Here is a 15,101-nt window from a genome sequence, read left to right as displayed (position 1 = left end):
CCTATGGCATCCTTGGGGGTACCCACAGCACCCGGGGGCATCCCGAGGGTACCTATGGCATCCTTGGGGGCGGGCGTACCTGTAGCATCCTTTTTGGGGGGGGGGGCTGCCCCCGGAAGTCCTTCCTCCGCAGGAAGAGCAGCCGCTGTGCGGGGGGGCAGGGGGATGCTTCCACCCCCCCCAGATTTCGGGGACCCCCCCAATTAACCCCGCTGCCCTTATTAATTACACCCTCCCCCCCCCTCCCCGATTGCCGCCCCCCGCCCTATCGAAGCCTCTTTGTCCCCCCCGCGGGGGAGGGGGTGACGCGGCCACCGCCGGTGCCACCCGAGGCGGGGGGGGGACACCCCTAAAATCGAGGTGACCCCCCCAGACCCCTGAACCACCCCCGGACACGCGGCCCCCTCCCCCCCTTCATCCATAGGGGCCGCTGGGGCTGGCGAGGGGGGGAGGGGGGAGGGGGCACCCCCTAAAATTGGGTGTGTGGGGGGAGGTGGGGGAGTGGGCACAACCATGGCCGCCGATCTGGGGGACCCCAAAACTCCCGCGTCCCCCCCCGGCCCCCCAAAACGCTTCTTCCGCAAGAGCGTGGAGCTGCTGGAGGAGGAGGAGCGGGGCGAGCGCGGCGGCGGCGGCGGCGACCCCGGCCCGCGGGGAGACCCCCGGCTCGGGGGGGGCGAGGAGGGCGAGGAGGAGGCGGAGATGAAGGCCGTGGCCACCTCGCCCGGTGGCCGCTTCCTCAAGTTCGACATCGAGCTGGGGCGCGGCGCCTTCAAGACGGTCTTCAAGGGCTTCGACACCGACACCTGGGTGGAGGTGGCTTGGTGTGAGCTGCAGGTGAGCCCCGAGCCGGGGGGGTCGTGGGGGGGAGTTTTGGGGGGTTTGGGGGTCGTGAGTTGGCGGGTGGGAGGTGAAATTCGGTTTTTTAGGGTTATGGGGAGATGACGGTGGGTTTTGGGTGGGTTCTTGGGGCTCTTCAGAAGATGGGGAGCCCCCAAAATTTGTAATGAATCTCCTGATTGGCCTCTCAAGTTGGTGTTGAACTTCTTCCAAAGCTGTGAGTGACTCCTCAAACTCAGCTTGAGGCTTTTCTGATATCAGTGATCCCCAAAATCCTCCCTTGAATCCCCCAAGTGGTTCTTTGTGCTCACCTTGAACCCCTCCCAAAATCAGACACCCCAAAATTCATCATGAACCCCTTGACTGGCCCCTCAAATTGATGTTGAAGCCCTTCCAAAGCTGTGATTGGTTCCTCAAACTCATTTTGAGGCTCTTCCAATATCAGTGATCTCCAAAATCCACCCTTGAATCCCAGAGTTGATCCTTTGATCTCATCTTGAGCCCCTCCCAAAGACTGGGACACCCCAAAATCCATCATGAACCCTCTCAAATTCATCATTGGCTCCTCAAATTGATGTTGAAACCCTTCCAAAGCTGCGATTGATTACTCAAACTCATTTTGAGGCTCTTCCAATATCAGTGATCTCCAAAATCCGGTCATTAAACTTTCAGCTCACCTTGAGCCCCTCCCAAAGACGGGGACACCCCAAAATTCATCATGAACCCCCTGACTGGCCCCTGAAATCCAGACCCCAAAATCACCACGAACCCCACAGCTGACCCCACAGCCACCCCAAATCCCATCAATTCCCCCCAAATTGAGCCACTTGTCCCCCAAAGTGCTTTGTTACCCCCTGAAACTGGGGATGAGGATGATGATGATGACGGAGTTTGGGGGTGAGGATGCTGACCCTGGAATTGGGAGATGATGATGATGATGATGATGATGATGATGATGATGATGATGATGATGTTGCTGGCAATGATCTTGAGGTTTAGGGATGATGATGATACTGGGGTTGGGGAATAATGATGATGGCGATGGCAACAGCTCTGGAGTTTGGAAGTGATGATGATGATGATGATGACAACCCTGGAGTTTGGGGATGATGATGATGGTGATGACAACCCTGGAGTTTGGGGATGATGATGATGATGATGACAACCCTGGAATTCAGGGATGATGGGGATGATGATGGTGATGATACTGGAGTTGGAGGATGATGATGATGGTGCTGTCAACAGCCCTGAGGTTTAGGCGTGATAATGATGATGATCCTGGGGCTGGAGAATGATGATGAAAACGATGATGATGATGATGATGATGATGATGGTGATGATGACAATCCTGGGGCTGGGGGCTGCTAACACTGACCCTGGCACCCGGACGCAACGCCGCTGCCGGACTTTGGGGTGTGTCTGTGCCCCCCAGGACCGCAAGCTGACCAAGGCGGAGCAGCAGCGCTTCAAGGAGGAGGCCGAGATGCTCAAGGGGCTGCAGCACCCCAACATCGTCCGCTTCTACGACTCCTGGGAGTCCTCGCTCCGCGGCAAGAAGTGCATCGTCCTCGTCACCGAGCTCATGACCTCGGGCACCCTCAAAACGTGAGTTGGGGGCGCGGGGGGACACCTCGGGGGGGTCCGGGCGTGGCTGACGGGACCCCACAGGTACCTCAAGAGGTTCAAGGTGATGAAGCCGAAGGTGCTGCGGAGCTGGTGCCGGCAGATCCTGAAGGGGCTGCAGTTCCTGCACACGAGGACGCCGCCCATCATCCACCGCGACCTCAAGTGCGACAACATCTTCATCACCGGCCCCACCGGCTCCGTCAAGATCGGCGACCTGGGGCTGGCCACGCTCATGCGCACGTCCTTCGCCAAGAGCGTCATCGGTGAGCGCCGCGGGGACCTCGGGGACGCCCCTGAGGGCGCCCCCTGACCACCCACCCCACAGGGACCCCCGAGTTCATGGCCCCCGAGATGTACGAGGAGCGCTACGACGAGTCCGTGGACGTCTACGCCTTCGGGATGTGCATGCTGGAGATGGGCACGTCCGAGTACCCCTACTCCGAGTGCCAGAACGCCGCCCAGATCTACCGCAAAGTCACCAGCGTGGGTGTCCCACCGGCCCCTGAGACCCCCAAACCTCCCCTGAGACCCCCCAGCCTCCCCTCAGAGCCCCCCAAGCCACCGTGTCCCCCCACAGGGCATCAAGCCAGCGAGTTTCCACAAGGTGACAGACCCTGAGGTGAAGGAGATCATCGAGGGCTGCATCCGGCAGAACAAGGCTGAGAGGTGGGGTGGGGTGGTGGTCTGGGACGCCTGCGGCCCCCAGGACTGACCACACTGACCACACTGACCACACCCCCCCCCCACGCCAGGCTGTCCATCCGGGACCTGCTGGACCACGCGTTCTTCGCCGAGGACACGGGGCTGCGCGTGGAGCTGGCCGAGGACGCACGCGGGGCTGGACCCGGCGCTGGCGCTGCGGCTCTGGGTGGAGGACCCCAAAAAGCTCAAGGGCAAGCACAAGGACAACGAGGCCATCGAGTTCAGCTTCAACCTGGAGGCTGATGTCCCCGAGGAGGTGGCCTATGAGATGGTGAGGAGTGACCCCAGAAGTCCTCAGGGTTGGCCTCTAATTGGTCTTGATTTTCTCCAAATGCAATGAACTTCCAAAATTGTGGCTCAAGCTCATCTTGAGCACCCCCAAAGGCAGTGACACCTCAAAAGCCACCCAGGAACCCAACAGTTGGTGCCTCCAACTCTTCTTGGGCCCCTTCCCCAACAAAAGTCACCCCAAAATTCATCCCTGAACCTCAGCTTGAACCTCTCCCAAAACCAATGATGCCCCAAAATTCATCCTTTAAGCTCACCTAGAACCTCTCCCCTAAAATTGATCCCTGAACCTCACCTTGAACGTCTCCCGAAACTGATACCCCAAAAATTCATCCCTGAACCTCTCCCAAAACCAACAACCCTCCAAAATTCATCCCTGAACCTCACCTTGAACCTCTCCCAAAACCAACACCCCCCAAAATTCCTTCTGGAACCAACCCCAAGCCCCCACAGCTCTCGGTGCCTCCCCTGGACACCCCAAATTCCCTCTCTCAGGTGAAATCCGGGTTCTTCCACGAGAGCGACTCCAAGGCCGTGGCCAAATCCATCCGGGACCGGCTGGCGCTGGTGAGGAAGACGCGGGAGAAGAAGCAGGCGGAGGGCAGGGGGGGCCCCGAGAGCCGGGGGGGCCCCGAGAGCGAAGACACCGAGGTCGATCAGCACGTGAGGCAGCAGCTGCTGCGGGAGCAGCCCCCGCCCGGCCCCGGTGAGAGCCCAGAACTGCCCCTGGATGTGCAGAACTGCCCCCAGACCCTCAAACTGCCCCCTAAAACTGCCCCAGACCCTCAAACTGCCCCTAACACTGTCCCAGACCCCTCAAAACTGCCCCCAAAACTGCTCCAGACCCTCAAACTGCCCCCTAAAACTGCCCCAGACCCTCAAACTGCCCCTAACACTGTCCCAAACCCCCCAAAACTGCCCCCAAAACTGCCCCCCTTGTTCCCAGAACTGCCCTCAGCCCCCCCAAAACTGCCCCCCTTGTTCCCCCAAACTGCCCTCAGCCCCCCCAAGTGCCCCCTGCCCCCAGTGAGACCCCCACCCCAGCAGTGACCCCCCCCTTGCTCCCTCCCCACAGCCGAGGGGCTCCCGGACAATGTCCCCCCCCAGGATGTCCCCGGTCCCTGCGGTGTCACCGGAGCACCCGAGCAGCTCTGGGGGTACCCACAGGGACCCCAGGATGGGGTGTCCCCCCCTGTGCCACCACCGGTGAGTGCCCGTCACACGGGGGGGTCCTGGGAGGGGTCCAGACCCCCCTGGCACTGCCCCGTGTCCTGCAGGTGGCCCAGGGGACCGAGGGGACAGCAGAGGATGGCACCGGAGGAGCCGCCACGGAGCCACCTGGGCCTGAGGGGGACCCCTGTGGCTGTGGCGGGGGGTCGGTGACAGTGGGGACACAGCCACAGGTGGCACCCGGGGCACCGGGGCCGGGGATGGCACCCAGAGTGGCAGCGGGGGTGGCACTGCCAGCTGCGGGGGTGACAGCGGCTCCTGGAGTGTCACCAGCACACGGGGTGCCACCTCCTGCTGGAGCGCCACCGGCCTCGGGGGGGACACCAGCTCTGGGGGTGCCACCTCCAGCCGGAATGTCACCAGCTCCAGGGGTGACACCAGCCCAGGGGATGCCACCAGCTCCAGGGGTGACACCAGCCCAGGGGATGGCATCAGTGCCAGGGGTGACACCAGCTCCAGGAATGTCACCAGCTCCAGGGGTGACACCAGCCCAGGGGATGCCACCAGGAGTGCCAGCCCCAGCTGGGGTGCCACCACAGTTGGTCCCCATGGTGCAGCTGCAGCCAGGCCTTGGAATGCCACCAACAGCGCCTGGGATGCCGCCAGCCCAGGGGATGCCACCAGGTCCAGGAATGCCACTGCCGTCTGGGATGCCACCAGCCCAGGGGATGCCGCCACAGCCAGTCCCCACCATGCAGCCGCAGCTGGTGCCAGGGATGTCACCAGCTCCAGGGATGCCACCAGTGTTGGGGATGTCACCAGCTCTGGGGGTGCCACCACTGTCTGTCATGACACCGGTCATGGGGATGTCACCAGCCCCGGAGATGCCACCTCCGTCTGTGATGCCACCAGTCATGGGGGTGTTACCAGCCCCAGGGGTGCCACCTGCCCAAGGGATGCCACCACCGTCCATGATGCCACCAGCCTCAGAGATGCCACCACCATCCGTGGTGCCACCGGCCATGGCAATGCCACCAGCACAAGGGATGCCACCAGCACAAGGGATGCCACCAGCACAAGGGATGCCAGCTCCACCCATGATGCCACCAGCCCAAGGGATGCCAACTTCATCCGTGATGCCACCAGTCCCAGGGGTGCCACCTCCATCTGTGCTGCCACCAGCCCCGGGGATGCCACCAGCCCCAGAGATGCCACCACCATCCATGATGCCACCAGCCATGGGGATGTCACAAGCTCCAGAAATGCCACCGCCAGCCATGATGCCACCAGCCATGGGGATGCCACCAGCCCCAGAGATGCCACCACCATCCATGATGCCACCAGCCCCGGGGATGCCACCAGCCCCAGAGATGCCACCACCATCCCCAATGCCACAACCCCCGATGCCCCCTGGCCCCGAGGACCCCTCGGTGCCCGCCGAGGCCGCGTCCCTGCTGCGTGTCCCCGATGTCCCCGATGTCCCCGGGCCGCGTGCCCGGCAGCGCCGCGCGTCGTGCCAGCGCCCCGCCCGCTTCCAGCTCACCGTGCTGCAGGTCAGGGTGGGGCTGGGGGCCAGCGGGGCAGCGTGGGGACATCCCTGCACGGTCACAGAGTGTCACCACCCCCCAGGTGTCCTCAGCTGGGGACAACACGGTGGAGTGCCAGCTGGAGACCCACGACAGCAAGATGGTCACCTTCAGGTTTGACGTGGACGGGGACGCGCCCGAGGACATCGCCTGCTACATGGTGATCCCCGAGCTGTCCCCGTGTCCCCAGCCTGTGTCCCCTTCCCAGTCTCTGTCCCCTGTGCCCAGTCCCTGTCCCCTTGCCCAGCCTATGTCCATCTCCGATCCAAGTCCCTTGCCCCCAGTCCATGTCCCCTTCCCATTGTCCGTCCCTCTCTCTCAATCCGTGTCCCTCACCCCAATTTGTGTCCCTGTCCCCCCCCTCAATCTGTGTCCCTCCCAAACCATGTCCTCTTCCCCAATCTGTGTCCCCCTCCCCACTTTGTGTCCCCATGTCCCCTTCCCCATTCTCTGTCCCCCTTCCCAACCCGTGTCCCCCCTGCAGGTCGAGGACAACTTTGTCCTGGAGGGGGAGCGGGACAAGTTTGTGGAGGAGCTCAAGGCCATCGTGGAGCAGGCGCGGGGGCTCCTCGGGACCCCCGCCCCGGACCCCCAGGTGCTCCCCCTGCCCCCCACCCCACATCACCCCCCAGCCAGACCCCCCACTGACCCCCCAAACGTGTCTCCCCCCAGGTGGGACCCCTGGAGCCGCCAGCGGGTGGTGAGTAGTGGGGGAGGGGAGAGGAGGGGGCTGGGGTCGCCCCCGCCCCGCTGACCCCTCGCCCCCCGCCAGGGGAAGGAGCCCCCCAGTCGTCGCCCGTGGGGCGCTGGAGGTTCTGCATCAACCAAACCATCCGGAACCGTGAGGCCACCGGTGCGTCCCGGGGGCTGCGAGGGGACACGGGGCTGCCGGCACCCCCAGGGCTGCGGGGTGTCACCCTGACCCATCCCTAACGGGGGTGTCACCCTGACCCATCTCTAATGGGGGTGTCACCCTGACCCATCCCAACGGGGGTGTCACCCTGACCCATCCCTGATGGGGATGTCACCATCACCCATCCCTGATGGGGGTGTCACCCTGACCCATCCCAACGGGGGTGTCACCCTGACCCATCCTGGGGTGTCACCCCCACCCATCCCAACGGGGGTGTCACACTCACCCATCCCTAATGGGGGTGTCACCCTGACCCATCCTGGGGTGTCACCCTGACCCATCCCCAACGGGGGTGTCACCCTGACCCATCCTGGGGTGTCACCCTGACCCATCTCTAATGGGGGTGTCACCCCACCCATCCCAACGGGGGTGTCACCCTGACCCATCCCTAACGGGGGTGTCACCGTCACCCATCCCTAACGGGAGTGTCACCCTGACCCATCCCGGGGTGTCACCCCCACCCATCCCTTACAGGGGTGTCACCCCCACCCATCCCTAATGGGGGTGTCCCCTCCCCACAGGCCCCGGGGGACCCCCGCCCGCCCGGAGAGCCCTGGGGACGTCCCAGGGGGGTTCCCCAGGACAGGGGACAAACAAGAGCGGAGCGTCGGAGCAGGATGGGCCAGGGGGGCCGGAGATGGGCGTCCCCAAAGCCCAGGAGCTGGATGTCCCCCAGGGACAGGAGTCAGCTGTCCCCAAACCGGAGGAGCTGGCTGTCCCCCAGGCTTTGGGGACATCTGTCACCGGTCCCCAGGAGGTGGCTGAACCCACAGCACCAGAGAGGATCAACCCCGAACCCCAAGATCTGGGGGCTCCCCAAGGCTCGGGGCTGAGCGTCCCCAGCCCTGGACACCCGGACGTGGCTGTCCCCAAACCTCCGGAGCTCAATGGCCACCGAGAGCCCCTCGTCCCTGGGGACACAGAGCCAGGTGTCCCCCAGGGACAGGGGACAGTCACTGCCCCATTGGAGCAGGAGGGACCCAGGGAACCGCCCGAGCCCACAGAGCCGGACGTGTCCCAAGAGCCAGGTGACCCCCAAGGACTGGGGACATTCGTCACTGGACCCCCTGAGCCACCAGGTGACCCCCAAGGACTGGGGACATTCGTCACTGGACCCCCTGAGCCACCAGGTGACCCCCAAGGACTGGGGACATTCGTCACCGGTGCTTGGGGACAGGAGGGACCCCCGGGACCAGAGGTGAGTGTTCCCCATTCCAAGAGCTGGACACCCCAAAGCCCCAGGTGTCCTCCAGTCCCCAAGGTCTCAGTGTCCCTCAAGGACCAGAGGCTGCTGTCCCCATCCCCAGAACTTTGGTGTCCCCAAACCCAAACACCTCAGTGTTCCCCAAAGACCAGAAATGACTGTCCCCAGCCCCAAACTCCCTGTTCCCCAAATGCTGAGTCCTTGGTGTCCCTGACCCCAAACCCCAATGCCCCAATGACCCCAGAACCCCATCCACGAGGCCCTGATGACCCTAAACCCAAACCCCACGCTTTTGATGTCCCTTTAACCTCTAGATGTCAGTGTCCCCCAAACCCAAAATCCCAACAGCCTGATGACCCCAAATCCCCAACCTCAAGACCCTGATGTCGCCCAAAACCGCAAGACCTTGATGATCCCTGCCCCCAGGCCCTGGTGTCTCCCCAATCCCAAAACCTCAGTGTCCCCAAACACTGAACCCCCAGACCCCACTGACCCTGGTGTACCCCGGCTGTGCTGACGCCCTGTTCCCATTCCCATCCCCAATCCCATCCCCATCCTCAATCCTGATCCCATTCCCATCCCTGTTCCCATCCCATCCTCATTCCCAATCCCAATCCCAATCTTGTTCCCAATCCCATTCCCATTCCCATATTCCCATTCTCAATCCTGTTCCTGTTCCCAATTCCATCCCCATTCCTGATCCCATTCCCCTATTCCCAATCCCATCCCCATTCCCATATTCCTGTTCCCATCCCCACTCCCACATCCCCACATCCCACATCCCCACATTCCCATTCCCATATTCCCAATCCCAATCCCATCCCCATATTCCCATATTCCCGTATTCCCATATCCCCATTCCCACATTCCCATCCTCATTCCCATTCCCATATTCCCGTTCCCAATCCCACATCCCCATCCCCACATCCCCCATCCCCACATCCCCACATCCCCACATCCCATCCCCATCCCCATCCCCCATCCCCACATCCCCATCCCCATCCCACATCCCACATCCCCATCCCCATCCCCACACCCCATCCCATCCCCACATCCCCACATCCCCATCCCCATCCCATCCCCATCCCCCATCCCCACATCCCCATCCCCCCATCCCCATCCCCACATCCCCCCATCCCCATCCCCACATCCCCATCCCCACATCCCCCCCCCCCCCATCCCCACATCCCCATCCCCACATCCCCACATCCCCATCCCCCATCCCCATCCACATCCCCATCCCCATCCCACATCCCCACATCCCCATCCCCACATCCCCATCCCCCATCCCCACATCCCCCATCCCCATCCCCATCCCCATCCCCCCATCCCCCCATCCCCCATCCCCATCCCCACCCCCATCCCCACATCCCCATCCACATCCCCATCCCCCATCCCCATCCCCACATCCCCACATCCCCATCCCCACATCCCCATCCCCATCCCCATCCCCCATCCCCCATCCCCATCCCCCATCCCCATCCCCATCCCCCATCCCCATCCCCACATCCCCATCCCCCATCCCCATCCCCCATCCCCCCATCCCCACATCCCCACGTTCCCAACCCCGTTCCCGTCCCGCAGGCCGTGCCCCCGCCCGCCCCCCGCCCGGGGGTGCCTCGTTCCCGCTGGGGCTGTGCCCCCGCCTGCGCAGCCCCCGCAAGGGCTGGGGGCGCCGCATCAAGAGCTGGGCCCGGCGCCTGCGCCCCCCCTCCGCGGGGGGGGAACCCCACACAGGTATGGGGGGGGCCCCAAAACCCCTGGGGAAACCCACACCCCATCTGCGCCCCCATGTACCCCTAAACCCCATCTGTGCCCCCCTGGACCCCTAAAGCCCATCTGTGCCCCCCCATATCCCTCATCTGTGCCCCCCCATGTACCCCTAAACCCCATCTGTGCCCCCCTGGACCCCTAAAGCCCATGCCCTGCATATACCTCATCTGTGCCCCCCCATGTACCCCTAAACCCCATCTGTGCCCCCCTGGACCCCTAAACCTCATCTGTGCCCCCCCTGGACCCCTAAATCCCATCTGTGCCCCCCCTGGACCCCTAAACCCCATCTGCCCCCCTGGACCCCTAAACCCCATTTGTGCCCCCCAGTCATAGCTCTTCATGTACCACCCATGGGACCCCCTTGTGCCCCCCATGTACTCCCATTTACACGCCCCGTGTGCCCCCCCCGTACCCCCATTTTCACCCCCATATCCCCCTGTACCCCCATTTACCCGCCCCCGCACTGACCCCCTGTCCCACAGAGGAGCCGGAGGAACTCGGGGACCCCTCAAGGCGAGGCCACTGCCAGGTGGGTGTTGGGGACCCCAAAGTGCCCCAGGAACCCTAAAACTGCCACCCCCACAAAACTGCCCCAGAGACCTCAGAACTACCCCAGGAGACCCCAGAGTTATCCCAGGGACCCCCAAACCACCCCAGAGACCCCAAATCTGCCCCAGGGATTCCCCCCAAACTGGCCCAGGGACCTCCCCAAACTGCCCCAGAGACCCCCAAGTCTGTCCCAGGACCCCCTCAAACCGCCCCAGGGACCCCAAATCCCTCCCAGCTCCCCCCTTCACCCCCATCTCCTGTCACCCCTCTCTCCCCCCGTCCCTCCCCAGCCACCCCCCGAGCCCCCCGAGCCCGAGGGCGACTGGGGGGGCCCCAGCTCGGGCAGCGAGAGCGGGGGGCTGGGGGGAACCCCGCACCCCCCCGGGGCCCCCCTGCTCCCCCCGGGGTCCCCCGAGACCCCCCTGAGCAGCGACGGGGACTCGGAGCCCGAGGACGAGGCGCTGCGGGAGCAGCTGCGGCGGCTGCGGGAAAAGTGAGTGAGGGGCTTTTGGGGGGTGCTTTGGGGGGGTCCTGGGGTGATTTCAGGGGGTTTGGAGGGGTTTGGGGGCATCCCCCAACCCCACCCGGGCAAATCCAGCAGGGGCTGGAGCTGCCACTGTGGCAGGACTGGGACCCTGGGGGCGTTTTGGGGGTCTTGGGGAGGTTTTGGGGTTATGGGAGTGTTTGGGGGTCTCAGGAAGGGTTTTGGGGGTCCTGGGAGGGTTTTGGAGGTCAGGGTTTGGGGACCCCCTGTGACCCCCCCGGCCCCCCAGGCACATCCAGGAGGTTCTGGAGCTGCGGGCGCGGCAGGACCGGGAGCTGCGGGAGCTGCACCGGCGGCTCCGAGCCCTCAAAGAGGCGCGGGGGGAGCCCCCGAAATGGGGAGGGGGCGGCGCGACCCCCCCCCAGCGAGGCCATGGGGGTCCCCACGGCGGCCTCGGGGCGCCCGGGCACGAGGGCGGGGCCGGGGCGTGGCCCTGACAGGTTTGGGGGGGGCAAAGAGGGAATTTTGGGGGGCTGGGGGAGGATGGTGGGGCGCGGGGATTTTGGGGTGCAAAGGGGGGGATTTTGGGGTGGGGGAAGGGGGTTGGGGTAAAAAAGGGTGGTTTTGGGGTGCAGGGAGGGATTTTGGAGGACGAGGGGGGTTTTGGGGTGCAAAGGGGGGATTTTGGGATGTGAAAGGGGGTTTGGGGTGCAAAGAGAGGGTTTTGGGGTGCAAAGGGGGGATTTTGGGATGTGAAAGGGGGTTTGGGGTGCAAAGAGAGGGTTTTGGGGTGCAAAGGGGAGATTTTGGCGTGGGGGGAGGGGGGTTGGGGTAAAAGGGGTGGATTTTGGGGGTTCAGGGTTTGGGGTAAAAAGAGAAGGCTTTGGTGTGCACGTGGGGTCCCCCTTTTCCAAAGTGCCCTCCCCCACCCGCAGAGGCCTCAGCCCCCTCCCCGGGCCCCCCGGCCCCCCCAAAAAAGGGGCTCTTCACCGACGACCTGCACCGGCTGGTGGATGAGTGGGTCCAGGACACGGCCAGGGCCCAGGTGGGGGGGCTGGGGGGGCTTTTGGGGGGGCTGGAATTGCTCCCCGCCCCATTTTAGGGGGGCTCTGGGGATTTTTGGGGGGGCTGGAGGGGCCCTTTGTCCCATTTTTAGGGATTTTTTTGGGGGGGCTTGAGATGGTTATTGAGGGGCCTGAGGAGGGGTGCTCCCCATTTTTGGGGGGTTCAGGGGATTTTGGGGGGGCTGGAAGTGCCCTGCACCCCATTTTTGGGGGGTCTGGGGGCATCTTGGGGGGCTGGCATGGCTTGGGGAGGACCCTGAACTCCCTTTTTTGGTGTCTGGAGGGGTTCCCACACTCATTTTTTTGGGGGGTTTGGAGGGGTTGGGGGTCCCCTTCACCCCCTTTTTTTGGGGTCTGGGGGGGGATCCCCAAAACCTGAACCCCCATTTGTTTTCCCCTTCCCCCAGGCCACCTCCTCGTGGGTCTCCACGCTGCGCGGCGCCCGCGGGACCCCCCGAAAATGGGGGGAGCTGCCCCCCCCCAAACCCGCCCTGCGTGGGGGGGGCAGCCCCCTCCCGCCGGGGGCTGAGTGAGGGGGGGTCCCGGACCCCGATCCCCCCCCAGCCCCCCCGGTTTTGGGTCAAAACCCCCTTATTTTGGGTCAAAACCGATTTCCAGTCCCGAAATCACTTTGTTTCACCCCCAAACCCCACTTGTTTAACCCCCCCCCATTGGGTGACCCCAAATTTCCAGCCTGAAAATGACCCAATTTTACCCCAAAATTCCCCTTCTTTTGGGTCCTGTGGTGTGAGCCCCGTTTCTGGCCCCAAAATTGCCTTATTTTGCCCTAAAATTCCCCTTTTTTTTGCTGCCTCCGTGGGCTGAACCCAGTTTTTGGCTTCAATTCGCTCCCCAAATCCCCTTTTTAGGATACTCAACCCTCCCAATTTCTGGCCCCAAAACCACCTAATTTTGACCCCAAATCTCCCCTTTTTGGCCCCAAAATTTCTCTTTTATCCCAACCCCACCTTTTTTGGGGTCATTCCCCCTTTGAAAGGTGACCCCACTTTCTGGTGCCCAAAATACCCTCATTTTACTCCAAAACTCCCCTTTTTTGTGCCCTGTCCACCCCAATTTTCTGCCCTAAATCCCTAATTTTACCCCAAAATCTCCTTTTTGGGTCTTTCCCCCTGTGCATGAGGTGACCCCATTTTCTAGCCCCCAAATCACCTCATTTCACCCCAAAAATCTCCTTTTTTGTGGCCTTTCCGCCCCTCTTTTTCACACCCCCTGAATGTGATGCCACTTGTTGGCCCCAAAATTGCCTTGTTTCACCCCAAAACCCCCTTTTTGGGCCTATCTCCCCTTTTTTACCCCTCCCACAACATTACCCCACTTTTTGCTCCCCAAATTGCATCATTTCACGCCCAAAAAATCTCTTTTAGGGCCTGCCCTTCCCCTCAGGATATCACCCCAATTTTCAGCCCCAAAATCTCCTCATTTCACACAAAAATCCTCCTTTTTGGGCCTTGCCGCTCTTTTTGTCCCCACACAAAGTGACCCCAATTTTTAGCCCCCAAACGGCCTCGTTTTGCCCCAAAACACGAACAGTTGAACCCCAGCTTCTCATTTACCCCAAAATTCCTTTTTTTTCCCCCTTCGAAACTCTCCAAAGCCCCCAAAATTCCCATTTTTCACCCAAAGCCCCTCACAGGCCTGGAATTCCCCCTCATGTGACCTCAGTGGAGGGCAGTGGGCTGTACTGGTTTTACTGGTGACTCACCCACCCTATACTGGTCATACTGGTGCAACAACCCCCTCTCATTCCTGTACTCCTCCCTCAGCCCATTTTTGGGTCATTTTGTCGTGTTTTCCTCTCATCTACCTCACCCCTTCACCAAGCCAGTGAGATTTCGGGGTGAATTCTCGGCTGTTCTGGTTCGAGAGGGTGGGCAAGGCGTTTGTTTTGCGGGGAAATTGTTAAAAAGCGCGAGAAAGAAAAAAAAAAATCCTAAAATTTAAGAAATAAAAGCGTGGCTGGTGCGCGCCACTCCCAAAATGGCGGCCGGACCCGCCACACTCAACCTGGCGACGGCGGCGCCACGCCCAAAATGGCGGCCCCGCCCGTGCACACCCAATGGGGGGCGTTCCGTCCTTCCCAAAATGGCGCCCTCGCCCTTCCCAAGATGGCGGCGCGACGCGGCCAAAATGGCGCCCAGGCCCCGCCCTCTCCCTCCCCGTTTCCGCGTTTGAATAAAACTTTCCCGGGCGGCCCGGAGCGCGCAGAGGCCGCGGCGGCGGCGGCAGCACCGGGCCCGGGGCCGGCAGCGGCGGCGGCGACCGGGCGGCGGCGGAGGAGCGGCCGCGAGAAGCGCTGGGCCTTGCCGGGGCGGGCTGCGGCCTAGTCGGGAAGTGGCGGTGGGGGGGGCGCAGGCCTCGCGGCGTCCCGCAGGCCTCGGAGGGGTCCCGCCGGCCTTGAGGGGGGGTCGGCGGGTTTTTGGGGGTCCCCAAAGCTTTTAGGGGGTCCCGCGGGTCTTTGGGGGGGTCTCGGGGACCTCACAGCGCGGGGGGAGGGGGCGGCCGGGACCCCACGGACGCCGTGAGGGGACCCCGGGCCCTGCGGCGCTTTTGGGGGTCTCCACACGCTATAGGGGCGGGGGGGATCCTGTGGGCGCGTTTTTGGGGGGCTCTGGGCCATATAAAATCTCGGGGAGGGGGTCCCAGAGCCCTGGTGACCCTTGGAGGGGTCTCCTATCACCTCCAGACCCTTTTGGGGAAGTCTTAGGCCCTCATCAATAGCTGAGGGGGATCCCAAGTCTCCGCAGGCCCTTTTGGGGTGCCCCCGGCCCGTACAGGGTTTTTTGGGGGGTCGTGCCCCCCAATTCCCCTCAGGGCTCCGCAGGCCGCGTTTTTGGGGGGCTTTGGGGGTGTTTATAGGGGAGCAGCCGAGGGGTTGGTTTCG

General features: G+C 63.0%; 1 protein-coding gene across 1 annotated transcript; it reads left to right on the top strand.

Annotated features, from left to right (window-relative positions):
* Window positions 1–252: 252 nt before the first annotated feature.
* On the top strand, window positions 253–14,198 carry WNK3 (WNK lysine deficient protein kinase 3). The gene is given in 23 exon segments (XM_030969925.1): window positions 253–837; window positions 2,273–2,445; window positions 2,509–2,729; window positions 2,792–2,949; window positions 3,044–3,132; window positions 3,219–3,306; window positions 3,308–3,439; window positions 3,952–4,162; window positions 4,532–4,662; window positions 4,734–6,179; window positions 6,256–6,372; window positions 6,697–6,807; window positions 6,885–6,912; window positions 6,985–7,065; window positions 7,647–8,323; window positions 8,788–8,839; window positions 9,914–10,066; window positions 10,585–10,631; window positions 10,942–11,144; window positions 11,425–11,530; window positions 11,533–11,635; window positions 12,071–12,180; window positions 12,607–14,198. Coding segments are annotated over 23 exon segments (4,887 nt in total). The 5' UTR covers window positions 253–513; the 3' UTR covers window positions 12,733–14,198.
* The last annotated feature ends 903 nt before the right edge of the window (window positions 14,199–15,101 follow it).

The sequence above is a fragment of the Camarhynchus parvulus genome, unplaced genomic scaffold (assembly GCF_901933205.1).
Source record: "Camarhynchus parvulus unplaced genomic scaffold, STF_HiC, whole genome shotgun sequence".
In the NCBI taxonomy this organism is placed as follows: Eukaryota; Metazoa; Chordata; class Aves; order Passeriformes; family Thraupidae; genus Camarhynchus; species Camarhynchus parvulus.
This window is presented reverse-complemented; position numbering and strand designations above follow the sequence as displayed.